The following is a 16,836-nucleotide window of genomic DNA, read 5'->3' on the forward strand; positions in this document are numbered from 1 at the left end:
GAGAGATTTCAAACAGAGTTGAGAGGTTATCCTGGAGGTTACTCTTACACTTTATATGGATATCCTCTTTTTAGTTTATGGTGTATTAGAGTGGCTAGAGGGAGGTACCTGAAACTGTAGAGCTGTGTTCCAGTAGCCATGTTTCTTGAAGATGATTGTATAGTGATATAACTTTTACAGTGTGACTGTGTGATTGTGAAAACCTTGTGTCTGATGCTCCTTTTGTCTATGGTATGGACAGATAAGTAAAAAATACGGATAAAAAATAAACAATAGGGGGAACAAAAGTTAAAATAAATTGAGTAGATTGAAATACCAGTGGTCACTGAGACGGAGGGGTAGGGGGTGTAGCATGTATGAGTTTTTTTCTTTTGCTGGAGAAATGCAAATGTTCAAAAAATGATCATGGTGATGAATACATAACTATCTAGTGATATTGTGAGCCATTGATTGTAACCGTGTATAGAATGTCTGTATGTTTATTGTTTACAATAAAAATATTTTTTAAAAAAAGAAAGGAAAACTACAGCCAATCTTTTGTATATATAGAAATATAGATGAAAAAAATCTGAACAAAATACTAGCAAATCGAATCCAACAACACATTAAAAGAATTATAGGGCAGGCCACGGTGGCTCAGCAGGTAAGAGTGCTTGCCTGCCATGCCCAAGGACCTGCATTCGATTCCCGGTGCCTGCCCACGTAAAAAAAAAAAAAAAAAAAATAATTATATACCATGACCAAGTGGGGTTTATACCAACAATGCAAGGATGGTTTAAGACAAGAAAAGCAATCAATGTAATAGTCAGAAAGGAAGACAAAACTTTCATTATTTATAGTTGACATTATACTAACTTGGAAAATCCTGAAATATCTATGGCAAACTTTCTTAAGCTAATAAACAAATTCAGCAAAGTGGTGGGATATATGATTAATATGCAAAAATCAGTAATGTTTCCATGCACAAGCAATGACCTAACTAAGGAGACAATTAAGGGAAAAATTCCATTTAAAATAGCAACTAAAAGAATTAGGTACCTAGGACCGAACTTACCTAGGGATGTAAAGGGTCTGTACACAGAAAACTACATAATATTGCTAAAAGAAATAAAAAAGATTATGTAGTTCAAAAGACATTCTGTACTCATGGATAGGAAGGTTAAATGTATTTAAGATGTCAATTCCACCCATACTGACCTACAGATTCAGCATAATACCAATCAAAATTCCAACAACCTACTTTGAAGACTTGGAAAAACTAGTTAACAAATTCATTTGGAAGGAAAGAGACCTTGAATAGCTAAAAATATCCTTAAAAAAAAAATGAAGTGGGAGGATTCATACTTTCTGATTTTAAAGCTTAGTATAAATCCCCAGTGGTCAAAATAACATAGTACTAGCCCAAAGATAGAAGGACTGATGGATGGAATCAAATCAAGAGTGCAGAAATAGACCACCAAATCTATGTTCAACTGGTTTTTAACAAGGCCCTCAAATCCACTGAACTGGGATGTCAATAGCCAAGTGGATGAAAGAGGAACCTTACCTTACACCCTATACAAAAGTGAACTCAAATTGGATCGAAGACTTAAATATAAGAGCCAGTACCATAAAACTCTTAGAAGGAAATATAGGGAAACATCTTCAAGACCTGGTAATAGGAGGTAGCATCTTAAACTTTACACACAAAGCACAAGCAACAAAAGAAAAAAAACAGATAAATGGGAACTCCTCAAAATCAAATGTTTCTGTACCTCAAAAGACTTTGTCAAAAAGGTGAAGAGGGAGCCAACTCAATGGGAGAAAATATTTGGAATTCATGCATCTGATAATGGTTTCATATCCTGTTCACATAAAGAAATCATACACGTCAACAACAACAAAAAAAACAGCAACCCAATTATAAAATGGGCTGAAGTTAGGCATAGAGATTTTTCTGAAGAGCAAATGCGGATGGCTAAGAAGCACATGAAGAAATGCTCATTTGCATTAGCTATAAGCGAAATGTAGATCAAGACTACAATGAGATATCACCTCACACTATAAGAATGGCTGCTATTAAACAGCCATTTTTTCAAAAACCAAATGTTTGAGAGGATGTGCAGAAATTGGAACATTTATGCACTGCAGGTGGGAATGTATAATGATACACCCACTATGGAAGATGATTTGGCAGTTTCTTAGAAAACTAAATATTGAGTTGCCCTATGACCTGGCAATACCACTATTCAGTATATACCCAGAAGAGCAGAAAACAGTAACAAAACAGACGTTTTCACATCAATGTATATAGCACCACTATTCATGACTGCCAAAAGGTGGAAATAATCCAAGTGCCTGCCCATCAACAAATGAGTGGATAAGCATAATGTGGTATATACCTACTGAGCTGGTTTGAATCTATTATGTACCCCCAGAAAACCCATGTTTTAATCCTGACCCAATCTTGTGTGAGCAGCCAATTCAGCAGTACTGAATATAGTACTGATTCAGTACTATAGGTTGGAAACTTAATTAGATTACCTCCATGAGGATGTGACACACCTAATTGTGGGTGTGACCTTTGATTAGATGGAGATGTGACTCCACCCATCCCAGGTGGGTCTTCCTAAGTTTACTGGAATCCTTTAAAAGAGAAAACATTTTGGAGAGAGCCAGAAATGACAGAACCTACAGAAAGAGCTGATAGAAACTTCAGAGTAGAGCTGACATAGATGCAGATGATCCTATATTTAGAAAATCCTTTTTAAAATGACAAAAAAGCTAGTTAAGCTAATAAATAAGTTCATCAAGGTGGCAGGATATAAGAGCAACATGCAAAAATCAATGATGTTTCTATATACTAGTAATGAGCTACCAGAGGAGGTAATCAAGAAAAAAATTACATTTACAATAGCAACTAAAAGGAACAAATATCTAGGAATAAATTTAACCAAGGATGTATAGGACTTGTATGCAGAAAACTACAAAATATTGCTGAAAGAAATCAAAGAAGACCTTAATAAATGAAAGACATTCTATGTTCATGGATTGAAAGACTAAATGTCATTAAGATGTCAATTATACCCAAATTGTTCTAGAGATTCAATGCAATCCCAATCAAAATTCCAACAGACTATTTTGCAGACATGGGAAAGCTAATTATCAATATTATTTGGAAAGGTAAGGGGCCTCAAACAGCTAAAAAACATCTTGAAGAATGAAGTGGCAGGTATCATATTTCCTGACTTTAAAGCATATTATAAAGCCACAGTTGTCAAAACAGCGTGGTACTGACATAGACATATTGATCAATGGAATTGAATTGAGAGTTCAGAAATAGATCCTCAGATCTAAGGTCAACTGATTTTTGAAAAAGCTCACAAGCCCATTCAACTGCAACAGAAAAGTCTCTTCGTTAAATGGGGTTGGGAGAACTCGATATCCATAACCAAAAGAATGATCTGTACATACTGCATAGAAAACTGACAAGAGTGTTGTGGGATCTGTATAAGCAGAACCACTGCCAGTCTGCACTAAAAGGGAAAAAAAAGGGACAAATTGAAGAAAAAAATGACTTTAGAGGCTGAACCATGAAGCTAAAGTCTGGAGCCAGGAAATCTCGGGCCAGGACAGCGGACCCACCCAAACATGTGCAGAGGGTGAATTTTCTCTGGAAGTAGAGGTGGGCTTTCTGCTTTGTTGTTTAGGAAGAGTTTCAGCACCCCAGGCCTCAGAGAAGGTGGAGCACATACACCAGGGATTGGGGGGGAGCCTGGCAATCATCCCATTGTTCTGAGCAGTTTGAGCCTATGCCCCAGAGATGGCAAAGAGCCTGGGTGCTGCCCCGATCTTTGGAGAGTGTGGAGCTGAGAAAAAGGTGGTCCTCCCAATGATCCCCAGTGTTGCAACACTCACCCCAGCATTTCCAGAGTAGGGCCTCTTCACAGGCCCTTGGAAAGGGTGGGAATGCTACTTTCTAAAGCCCTAAGGATGAATAACTCTCAGACTTTGAAATCTAATGGAGTTTGCCCTGCAGGTTTTTAAAATTGTTTGGGTCCGGTGACTCCGTCTTCCTTTTGATTTCTCCCTATGACAATGGGAATATGTATCCTATGACTGTCCTTCCTTTGTATATTGGAAGCAGATAATTTGTTCTGAGTTTTACAGGTCCAGGGCTAGAGAAGAACTTTTTGCCTTAGAACAGACCATGGCTGTAACTAACTTGGATGAGATTTTGTACTGTTTCTGACTTGGTATGGTATTTGTATTGTTACTGAAATGGTTTAAGGCTTTTGTGATATTGTGATGGAATAAACGTATTTTGTATTGTGGAAGAACATATCTTCTGGGGGTTCAGAGGGTGGAATGTGCTGGTTTTAAAATGTGATAAACCCCAGAAAAAAAAACTGTATTCTTCTAATCCTGATTCAATACTGTTGGGTGGGATCTTTTGGCTAGATTTTTTTCCATGGAGATATAATCTACCCAATTTTGGGGTGACCTTTTAATTAGATGGAACTGTACTCCACCCATTTTAAGTTGGGTCTTGATTAATTTACTGGAGTTCTTTAAAAGGGGAAACATTTTGGAGAGGGTACAGAGCCAACAGAGCTGATGGAGCCAAGATAAGACCCTGATCTTTGGAGATCCAGAAAGAAAGCACCCCCATGGAAGCTGCTTGACAATGGAATCCGAAGACCCCAGCAGATTCCAGCCATGTGCCTTCCCAGCTGACAAATGTGTTCTGGACCCATCAGCCTTTCTTGAGTCAAGGTATCTTTCTCTGGATGCCTTAGTTTGGAAGTTTTTATGACCTTAGGACTATAAACTTGCAACTTAACAAATTCCCTTTATAAAAGTCAGCCAATTTCTGGTATATTGCATTACAGCAGCATTAACAAACTAAAATAGATCCCTTCTAGCACTGTATACAAAGATTAACTCAAAATGGGTCAAAGACCTAAATATAAGAACCAATACCATAAAGCTTCTCTAAAAAAATAAACAAATATAGGGGAACATCTCCAAGATCTAGTGATAGGTGTGGTTTTCTGGACTTTATACCCAAAAACAAGCAATGAAAAAATATATAGATAAATGAGAACTCCTCAAAATCAAACACCTCAGTCTTTCAAAGGACTGTGTCAAAAAGGTGAAAGGGCAAATGACTCAATGGGAGAAAATATTTGTAAATCACATATCTGATAAGCATTTGACATGTTTATCAACAATAAAAGACAATCCAATTTAAAAATGGGCAAAAGACATGAATATTTTTCTGAAGAGGAAATACAGATGACTAAAAGGCATATGAAAAGATGCTCAGCTTCACTAGCTATTAGGGAAATTGCAAATCAAAACCATGAGATGTCTCACACCTATTAGAATGGCCAGTATTAAACAAATAGGAAACTACAAGGGTTGGAGAGGATGTGGAGAAATACGAACATTTATTCACTACTGGTGGGAATGTAAAATGGTACAGCTGCAATGGAGGATGGTTTGGTAGTTCTTCAGGAAGCTAATATAGAGGTGTCTTACACCTGGCAATCCCACTACTAGGGATATACCCAGAAGATCTGAAAGCAGGATGTGGAACCATATCTGCACATCAATGTTCATAGTGGCATTATTCACAATTGCCAAAAGATGGAAACAACCCAAGGGTACATCAACAGATGAGTGGATAAACAAAATGAGGTATATACATACAATGGAATATTATTCAGCAGTAAGAAGGAGTGAAGACCTGAAGCACACAACAACATGGATGAACCTTGAGGACATTATGTTAACTGAGTCAGACACAAAAGGACAAATATTGTTATCATCTCACTAATATGAACTAATATAATATGTAAACTCATAAACCTAAAATACAGAATATAAGTTAGCAGGGTATAGAATGAAGCTAAAAAATAGGAAGCAATTGCTTAATATGTGCAGAATGTTTAACTAGGTTGGGCTTAAAAGTTTGAAAATGGACAGAGGGGACAGTAGCATGTTACTGTAAGAATAGTTAACAATGCTGAATAGTGTGAGTGTAGTGGAAAGGGGAACTTTAGAGTCATGAATGTCACAAGAAGGAAAGTTGGAGGTTAAAAAATGGGAATGTATAACAGTGAATCTTGTGGTGCCAATGCCTTGATTAATTGTACAAATATAAGAAGTTCTTTCATGAACTAGAACAAATGTACAATGCTATTACAAGGAGTAATAATAGAGGGGATTGGGGGAAAGGGTCGGGTGACATTGAAAATGTGGCATAAAGAGACCCAACAGTGGAAGAGTATATGAGACAGAAGAATTGAATAAGAAGGACTAATATATGTTTAAACTGAGTTACAAAGGACAGAGTGGAACAGAAGCAATAGTTGGAGAATGCTGAGGAATAACTACCCGTCAAGTAATGCCTCCAAGATAAAGACTGAGAAAACATCACATTTTCATGGAACAGAGTGTTATTTTAATTCAATAAGGGAGAACTCTAGAAAATTAGCAGGGGTCACAATAAATTACAAAACAGTATTTTCATTCAGTATAACTCTGTAAGCTGAGTAATCCTAGTGCTCCTTTTAGATTACAATTAAAAAAAAAGCTTGGCTAAAACTAAGCATCAATTAAAAGGAGAAAAGGGACAATCCCAATTACACTGTATTTGTGCTTATATGATCATAACCATTTAGTAAGTTGTTTAGGTTCTTGTTATTTTCATTATTACTTACAAAACAGAGGTAACTGGACACTCTCTTGAAAAAAAAGAGCTGAAAGGGAGTTTTAATTAATGAATTTCTGGAGAGGAAAAAATAATGAGAAAATGTTACCTTTAACTTTTCCTATACAAACACAACTCAAGGATAAAAGGTCAAATTAGAAAGACTAAAACAGAATCTCTTATTCTCCTATGCCAAAAAGAAAAAAAGATTTAATTTGTGGTGAGACTTTTGGTTTCCTTCTGTGTTAGTTTGGAAGCTGCTGGAATGCAATATACCAGAACTAGAATGGCTTTTTAAAAGGGGAATTTAATAAGTTACATGTTTACAGTTATAAGGAAGTGAAAGTGTCCAAATTAATCAACATGAGGTTACCTTCACTCAAGAAAGGCTGATTGGTCAGGACTAGCTCTATCAGCTGGGAAGGTTTTTTAAAGGGGAATTTAATAAGTTGCATGTTTACAGTTATAAGGAAGTGAAAGTGTCCAAATTAACGAACAAGAGGTTACCTTCAATCAAGAAAGGCCAATTGGTTGGGAACAGCTCTGTCAGCTGGGAAGTCACGTGGCTGGCATCTGTTGGTCCCTTGCTCCTGGGTTCCATTGCTTTTGGTCTCTGTCCATGTGAAGGTTCCTCACTTTGCTTCTCTGGGGCTGGCTTTCATCTTTTGGCTTCCCTTGGTTCTCCCCAGGTTCTGTTCTTGCTTAACATCTCATGCTGATGTCTGTTGGGCTCTAAGCATCTCCAAACATCATGTCTCTGTTTTCTGAAGCAACTGTTCTCCAAGCCTCCATATCTGTTCTCTCTCTCGGCTCTGATGCTTCTGTTGTTTCTGTCATTTCTGCTCATTCCAGTAAACCAATCAAGACCCACTTGGGATGTGTGGAGTCACATCTCCATCTAATCAAAAGATTACACCCACAACTGGGCATGCCATATCTCTGTGGAGATAATCTAATCAACGTTTCCAACATACATTATTGAATCAGGGTTAAAAGAAATGGCTGCCTTCACAAGATGAATCGGATTAAAACATGGCTTTTCTGGGGTACATAATATTTCCAATTTAATATTTCTTTATCTTGTAGAGCACTACAAACCAGGATAAATACTTTAAGTATGTTTTTAGTCAGTTCTTAGCTAGGTACTACCAATGAAATTCAAGTCAGTTCTGATTCTTATGCTTCCAAGTAGCCTATTTCTTTTAATACAAATTCTTCCTTCCTATACATAGTCCTATGCTTCTTTTTATGTGGTTGGCAAAACCAGCATCAGGACAAGTTCTGCTCTCCCTTTTGCTCAATTGACTGATTAATGATGCAGAGTATCAACATATTATTAAAAATTTCTTCCCAGGTCTCCCCTTAAAATAAAGATCTCACATATGTAATTTATACTTGATATCCTAGTTTGTCTGGCAATGTCATTGCAAATTAATGACAAAATAAGACTTCATGTTAGGAAATCCTAATCTTACCTCTTTTACTGCCACACCAAGAATTCAATGTTAATTTCTTAATTTTGTCTCTAAAATTAGAAAAATGAATTTGTAATATTTTAAATGCTATTTCACATCAAAACCAAATTTTTATAGTTATTATGAGAAGAAAATGAAGTCTCAAGATCATGTTTGTAGGATCATTGCCACCACTTGAGACTAGCAAGTGACAAATTGTTGGCATTTTTATTTTTGTATAAAGGTGATTAAGACAAAACTTTAAAGCATCACTGACATTAGAAAGTTTAGGGCTCTTGGGTCTAGTTACAAGGTAGTAACACTTGTGGGACAGAGTAAAAATATTCTAACTCTTAGAAAGGCATAGGAATGGCCAAGGAGGACAATGCCAAAACCAGTTGATAAGCAGATATCTCAAGGTTCAAATCTTGAAAGTGAACATTGGGTTCCCAATGGTAAACAAATTGAAGCCCATCATTTCTTGGACACTTGTTCAGCTATTGAGATACCTCAAGTCTTGTTTTTAGGCAAATTTTTAGAATTTTCTAAATCTGGTTTTATAGAACCCTGTACTAACATAACTAAAGTCAGAGACGGTATGCCAAACTCTCATAAGACATTAGTAATCCCCATCAGTTTCATGTCTGTATATGAAGATATATGATCTTTTCCTAATGTTTTTCTTTCTCCCCCCCCCCCAAAGATTTGCACAATTTCGAATTGTTCTCGGAGATTTTAATTTTGCTGGTATTCAGCAAGCCAATCGGATCTTGGGACCCGTTTACTTTGTCACGTTCATCTTTTTTGTGTTCTTTGTCCTGCTGGTAAGAATGACCATATGCATTCCTTTTATCTTCTTGCTTATATTTTTAGAATAAAAAATGAAATTACTTAGAAGCAAAAGCACTATTTAGCATTTAGAACACTTTAAATTTATTAAAAAATGTTGTGGATTCTCAGTAATCCATGTTCTCTGCTCTAGTGTCCAATGTTTTCAAGTTGTGCAACAGAGAATGTGATTACATAGCTACTCCCGGTATTTGTTGTGTGCTAGGAATGTGCTTAGTCCTTAATTCATATAACTTGAATGCCCCAGGTCTCTCCAACCTGTAGGTATGAATTAGGTCTTTAATATTCTGCCTATATTGCAATGGCTTTTGGCTTTTACTGGCTGAAAGTTCATCCCTTTGTGAGTTCGAGGAGTCCCTGGTATAAGTATTTCATATGTGCACAGAACAAGTCTATTTAGGCTACCTAATTGAGTTACCTTGCCTTCCTAGTATGGCACTGCTCACTGACCTCCATGAAAACACTTTTGTCATGAACAGCAGTTCTCTCCTGGTAATGGCCCAGAGCCCTCAGGATAACAGAACAGGGTCTACGTATATGTATATGGATTACTTTTTGAAATTTAAATCTAATTTTACAAGTCCTAGCACTTGTCAAAGTCGCTAACATTAAACTAAAATTTTATTGAAATAATTATTTGAATATTTCTCCCCAGAACATGTTCTTGGCAATAATTAACGATACCTATTCTGAAGTGAAAGCTGATTATTCAATAGGCAGAAGACCAGATTTTGAACTTGGCAAAATGATTAAAAAGGTACATCAAATTCTTTTCTTAATTAGAATTATAAGACAAATCTTGTTCAATTCATATCCTTATTGTTTGAATACCACTAAATCTCAAGTGATGTTATGTATATATTTGTTCAGTGCTACTCATATTTGCATTATTTTACAATTAAGGAAATGAGATATGCCCTCTAGCTTTAAAAAATGTAGCCAACATTATTTCAAAGTTCAACATATCCAAAAGTAATTGAATTATTTGTTAAATGCAAAGCACCATGTTAAGTATTATAATAAAACTGTATCTTCCCTCCAAAATTCCCAGCATTTAGATGCTGGTATATTTCTGTAACAATCTAAACTCAGAGGTCCATATGCCTTTTCTTCATTTTCCTGTTTCTGTTAATGGCAACACTAAAAAATCTCGGACTTTTTATTCCTTGTCCCTCAAAAAAAAAAAGTGTTGCCAAGCTTGTGTGTAAAGTGTATCTCTAATTCCAGCTCATATTTGTAAAATTCAAGGCAATTTTTAATTCTAACTGCCATCACTTGGTTAGGGCCCTCAGTACTTTTCACCTTGCCTTCAGTAGAGTAATTACTTCTGAATGGTTCTGGACTCTTCACATGCCAGTCCAACTCTGATAGCATCACTTCCCTGTTCAAAAAATCTTCAAAGTTTTTCCTAGACCCTTCAAAATAAGTCCAAATTCTCAAGTCTTACAGTTTCAATCTATCTTTATTATGATTTAATAATAATATTTCTACCTTCTGTGGCTCCATTTAGAATAACATAGTCCCAGCTAATCTGTTTTGAGTGTAGTGCTTGCCTTTTCTCTCCTCTGCCCTCTGCTCATGTTATTCCCTGCCCGCGGGAATATCCCCACAGCCCTCTCACTTCTCTTGCTCACTTCCTGCTCTCCCTGACAGAGTGCATGACACCTACCTCAGTTTGAGTTGTCAGAGCATCATGTGCTTTCTCATCTCCCCTATTCATCTTGCCCATCTCTGCAAACCCCATGGCTCTAAGAACAGTACTTCACATAGGAAAGATCCGAATAGCTATGAATTTAGTGGCTTTTAAGAACCATATCCAAGAATTTATCTGTAAAAAGAAACTGTTAAGATATTCCCCAACGAGCTTAATTGTGGTGTTTTGTTCACCTTTTATCTCTTGGTTATAATGCTGTTTATGTGTTTTAAAACTGCTAACATCCATAAGGCAATAAATGTTAAGAAAAAACATTTAAAAGATTTTAATTTTTTGTTAATTCAAGTGTGATACCCCCAAAAGAGCCCCTTTTGTTTCCTACCAGCAGGCAGAAATTATAGGTAGTAACAAGGAAAAAGAATAATCAGCATTTTGCCCCCACATTTCTTCAGGGTGCAGTCCCTAGAAACAAGCACACATTTCCTTTATCTAAATAAAAAAGTAGCAATACGGGATGTATTTCTGATGAATTTTCAAACTATTTTAATTTTGCTCAGGGTTACAAAAATGCTCTGAAGAAACTCAACCTAAAGAAAGCCCAAAAGGATGATCAAGACACGAAAATGTAAGATGACTTTTCTTAAAATTTTAATTCACCATTTGTTTAGTTCTTATAAGCACAATGAGAATAATGTTTTGTTTGCAAATCTACCACCATCCAACTCCATAAATTGGTGATCCTAAACACACTGTCAATACACTAGCAATACCTTCTATGTTACAAGGATGTCATGAAATGCTAAGCTAATTTAAAATTAATATAATGCAGGCCATGCTACTCAGAAAAAGCTTTAAAAGAAAACTGGAGGGAGAGTATCAAAAACTTCCTCTAAAATGAGAGGAGACATTTTATTCTGCATTAAGTGCATTTGTTTAGCTATGAAAATAAAAACAATTTTACAAGTCTATGGATACATTTATTTATTAGATCATTTGTCAAAATGCTTCCCCCAAATTTTAGGTTCTATGTATGTCATCAGAATAAAAATTTTAAAAAACCCATAGAATTGCACAACACAAAAAGGAACCCTAATATAAACAGTGGACTAAAGTTAATAGCATAATTACAATAATCATTTCATCAGTTATAAAAAAGATACAAACTATTGCAAAATGTTAATATTAAGGAAAACTGTATTGGGTGTGTGGCATGTATGGGAGCGCTGTACTTAGTGCATGATTTTTCTGTAAACCTACAACTGCTCTAATAAAAAAGAGTAACTTGGGCAGGCCATGGTGGCATAGCAGGCAGAGTTCTCGCCTGCCATGCCAGAGACCCAGGTTTGATTCCCAATGCCTGCTCATATGAAAAAAAATAATAATAATAATTTAAGGAAATTATTTAAAAAGCTTTCCAAACCCAGACCTCTGGAAGGGGGAGATAATATAAGCATTTTCATACAGATAATGGCATGCAATACTCTGGGAAATCTATTAATGATAATATTTTCCAAATAATTAGCATTTATTTTCAGAACAGAAATGCAATTCAGATCCTTACTATAGATATGATTGTATTTTACAGCAGCATTTCACTTTTTATTGCCATATGCCTTTGAATGTTTATTGCATATTCTCAATAGGAAAAGAAGTGGAGATTTGGCTGAGCGAGCCAGAAGAGAAGGCTTTGACGAAACTGTAAGATTTTAATTTTGTCAGAAATTCTAGCAGTGGTATAATTAGAAATATGTTTACAAAAACTGTCCTGAGTAAGAATTGAAATGATTTTTTTTCCAGAGCAACAGTTGCTCCCTCCAAACAAATCTCCCAATATCTAGATACTTTCTCATGTAGGATTAACCACTTGGATCCCACCTGCACCTCCTCTCCTATTGGTGCTCTCAGCCAGATATTCTGACTTTTCTGGTATACTCACTGTGGGGTTATCACAGTGGATTTGGTTAATATACTCTATTGAGATGTTCATATTTTTTCCTCGTAATCCATTAATGTTATACATTACTTTAATGGCTTTTTTATATTTTAAAAACTATGACATAACATATATTCAACAAATAATTATATATATGTGTGTGAAGTTTAAGGAATAATTTTTTTAAAAACATCCACATATCACTATCACCCAAATTAAAAAGAAAAAACAGAACATTGCTCTACTTCTGGTTATCATCCCCACCCCCACTCTGGCCTGCCACATGCTGAAAAAAGGAGATTGGAATAAACTTGAAGCAAGTACTGGTGTAAGTTTTCTCATTGTCAGATAAGGGAATTTCAAAATGGAAAGTCTGATGAAGGTTAAAATAACCCTTCTGGTGTTGAATTAGAATTGGAGGTGTCAGTGCAAACAGTTTTTAATTTATATATATATATACAGAAAAAATGTAGATTTGTGTATGTTTGTCTATACATGTATTGATGTTTTCTAGCTTGGTCTACTGAGACGGCTAGAAGCAGTGACACTCTAATAGCAATGAGCTGAACTAGTTCACGCATCTTGGTTTCCAAATACCATTCTTCCCTGAAAGCAACCAGGGCTCCCAAGAGGTATGGCTGAACCCAGGGCTGGAAAATACAGGATAAGTCTGCAATATCTTGTTGAGTCAGAAAGAGCGCTAAGAATGATAGAGGTCTGTTAAAGTACACAAGAGTCACCCTGAAGGGGCTCATAGTGGCTAAATCTGGGAATATTTAAGCACCACAACAAATAATGACAGTAACAGATTATAACCCATCAAATAAGGTAGGAATCCAAAGTCCATATTGATCTAAACATGTAAGTATATATAAAAAAAAAATCTGGGGTGCATGGGTAGTTTAGTGGTTACAATGCCCACCTTCCATGCGGGAGACCCAGGTTCGATTCCCGGACCATGTACCCCCCCAAAAAAAAAATCTGATGAGGAATGGGACATTTTCTTGCCTTTCTACAAAAATAAAGGGAGTAACTTTAAGGTTGAGAAATCTGGCAGATATCACCTTAATCAAATAGTCAAGTACAGGGACAGATAATAATCATGTACCATCTGATATGATGCAATGAGGATACAGTGCCTGTGACATGCCTGCCAGAGATGCATGTCCTGAATCTAATGACAAAACATCATACAAAACTAAATTGAGGGATGTTCTACAAAATAACTGGCTTGAATACTTCAAAGGTGTCAAAGTTATTAAAGTCAAGGTAAAACTGATAAACTTTTCCATATTGAATGAGACTAAAACTACATGATAAGTAAATACAATGCATAATCTCTATTAGATCCTTGTGTTGGTTTGAAAGGATGTATGTACCCTAGGAAAACCATGTTTTAATCCTAGTCCCATTTTGTAAAGGCAGCCATTTCTTCTAATCTCTATTTAGTACTGTATGTTGGAAACTTTAATTAGATTATCTTCATGGAGATGCAATTCACTCAAGAGTGGGTGTTAAACTGATAAGGTAGCGCATGTCCCCACCCATTCCAGGTGGGTCTTGATTATTTTACCGGAATCCTATAAAAGAGGAAATATTTTGGAGAAAAAATGGAGATTCAGAGAGAGAGCAGAGAAGAATGACAGAGCCACAAGAAAGTCACAACAGAATGCTGCAGAACCATGACGCAGAGAGTCCAGCGACTTGTGGAGATAAAGCAGATGATGCTGTGCTTGCCATGTGCCCTTTCAGCCGAGAGAGAAACCCTAATCATGTTCACCACGTACCTTTCCACTTAAAAGAGAAACCCTGAACTTCATCAGCCTTCTTGAATCAAGGTATCTTTTCCTGGATGCCTTAGATTGGACATTTCTAATTGCTTTAATTGGGACATTTTCTTGGCCTTAGAACTGTAAACTAGAAACTTATTGAATTCGCCTTTCTAAAAGCCATTCCATTTCTGGCATATTGCATTCTGGCAGCTAGCAAATTAAAACAATCCTTTTCCTATAAGGACTTCACTGGAACTGGTAAACTTAAATGGGGCACTGAGGATTGGATAGTAATAATATATCAATGTGAATTTTTCTGATTTTAATGGTTGTATAGTGGTTATATATAGGAAAATGTCCTTGTTTGGAGGAAACAAACTGAAGTATTCAGGGATGAAGGAGCATATATCTTAGAAAGTTACTCCCAATTGTCTCACGGAAAAAAATATTTGTATTGTTCTCATGACTTTTCTGTGAGATTCCTAAAAAACAACAATAATAATAATTAAATAAATCTTTCCTGAAATAAAAGATGTGAATTGAAAAGACATACTGTGTACCTGAAAAAATTACCTAGAACAGTCTATGTTAGACTTACCCAAGTAAAACTGGACTTACTTAAAGGAAAAAGAACATCAGTCTATACCATAACTCAATGGAAGAAAACCTACCTTTTCTTTTCTTGGATATTTTGTAAGCCAGAGAGTTTATATCCAGCAAAGCTGTGCTTTTACAAAGAGAATATTGTTGACATAATTTTTTCCAGAGGATTCTACTAGAGAATGAACTTCAGCAAACAAAAAGATGATTGGAGTAACTATGTAAAAAGGAAGAAGAGGTAGAGAAGGTATAAAGTAGAGTAAGTTGAGTTTATTTATTATTTAAACTAAGAGTTTATTAGTTTATTAGAACTAATAAACCAAAAAGGAAGTTCAGCATATTTAGGATTACAATGGTAAATAATAAGATACTTGTTTTATAATTTAAAACACATTCTCTCATATTTGACTATCACTGAAATAAGGATGTGTCTTATGGTTTCTGTGTTTAGTTGGCAGCATTTATTCCCTAAGTGGTACATAAAATAATAGTTTGTCTTAAAATAGACACCATCTCTCAAATAAAATGAAATATGGTAATATTATTAAATATAATTGGGTGGTAAAGGAGAGTGAGAAGAGGAGGAAGAGACTAAAAGCTAATTTTGTTTGTGATCATAGGAAGGAACCAAAACAAGAAAGGGAAGACTAAGGGTATATAAAGAGATACATGAATAGAGGCAAACCACTACAACAAAACTGCACACATTCCTAAAAAGCAGAGAAGTATCAAAACAATTAAGGGAACAGAAAACAAACCACATGGTAAAAGATTTAAAATATAAAGATAGCATAAAACACTATGTAGCTGAACCCAGATACATCTGTCATATAAATATTTGTAAATGAGCTTAACTTAATTTTCAGACTGAATTGCCAATTCTATGCTATACCCTAAAATATATACCTAAAACAAAGTGATTCAGAAAAGTATAAAAGCATGGGCAAAGCTATAAAAAACAAGCAAACAAAAAGATATCAAGGGATACTACTTTAATATAAGACAAGGTAGAATTTCAGACAAAAAAAGCTCTAAAATTAGACAAAGGAGACTTCATAAGACCAACATTGCTTTTAACATTTATGAATATCTATGTGCCTATCAACATTAAAAAAGTAAACTGTATTGGATTTATAAAAGGAGAAATAAGACAGCAACATGCTAACAACAGGGAATGGATAAAGAAAAATAAAAGGATAAAGAAAACCAAAAAAAAGTAATGAATAAGATCTTACAGTTATGTACCGAAGTCTGTAATCTCAGAAAATACACCTGTTTTTACAAAAGCCCATTAGTGAAAACTAACTATATATTGGGCCACAAAGAAAAATCTCAAAAAATTCCAAAAAGTAAATATAGAAAACGTTCTCTGAAAACAACATAATAAAAATATAACAAAATTATTCTGTAACCAAGAAATGTTTAAACTATTAAACAAAATGTGAATCAAAAAAGAAATACAAAATAAAATTGCAGAGGAACTGAGTGTGGGAACATGAATGGACATTTGCACACTGATGTTTATGGTGGCAGTGTTCTTGATTCACAATGGATGGATGTGGCCTAAGGGTACAATGACTGAGGAATGGAAGGTGGAACTGTGATGTATACATACAAGAGACTGCTAAGCAGTCTCAAAAAGGAATGAAGTTGTGAGGCATGCAATTAGGTGAATGAACTTTAAGGACTATATATTCAATGAAATGTCAAAAACAAAAGGACAAACATTATGCCTCACTCATAGGGACTAACTATAATAGTTAGTCTTATAGCAGTCACCTCTATCTTGAAGTTGTTTAACTGCTGTTTCTAAATTCTGAAAAACTGAGTTGTTTGTTTATAAATTGGCCATTCCCAGAAACTCTGGGTATTTATGT

General features: G+C 35.4%; 1 protein-coding gene across 4 annotated transcripts in view; it reads left to right on the forward strand.

Moving 5' to 3' along the window:
• The window catches only part of PKD2L2 (polycystin 2 like 2, transient receptor potential cation channel), a 55,588-nt gene that overhangs the window by 23,435 nt on the left and 15,317 nt on the right, over positions 1-16,836 (forward strand). For all 4 annotated transcript variants that reach the window (XM_077138562.1, XM_077138563.1, XM_077138564.1 and 1 more), the window contains 4 exons: positions 8,855-8,975; positions 9,656-9,757; positions 11,212-11,279; positions 12,298-12,352. In XM_077138562.1, the coding sequence (XP_076994677.1) occupies positions 8,855-8,975; positions 9,656-9,757; positions 11,212-11,279; positions 12,298-12,352 (346 nt within the window). The remainder of the gene's footprint in view (positions 1-8,854; positions 8,976-9,655; positions 9,758-11,211; positions 11,280-12,297; positions 12,353-16,836) is intronic.

Source organism: Tamandua tetradactyla, chromosome 20 (genome assembly GCF_023851605.1).
Source record: "Tamandua tetradactyla isolate mTamTet1 chromosome 20, mTamTet1.pri, whole genome shotgun sequence".
Lineage (NCBI taxonomy): Eukaryota > Metazoa > Chordata > Mammalia > Pilosa > Myrmecophagidae > Tamandua > Tamandua tetradactyla.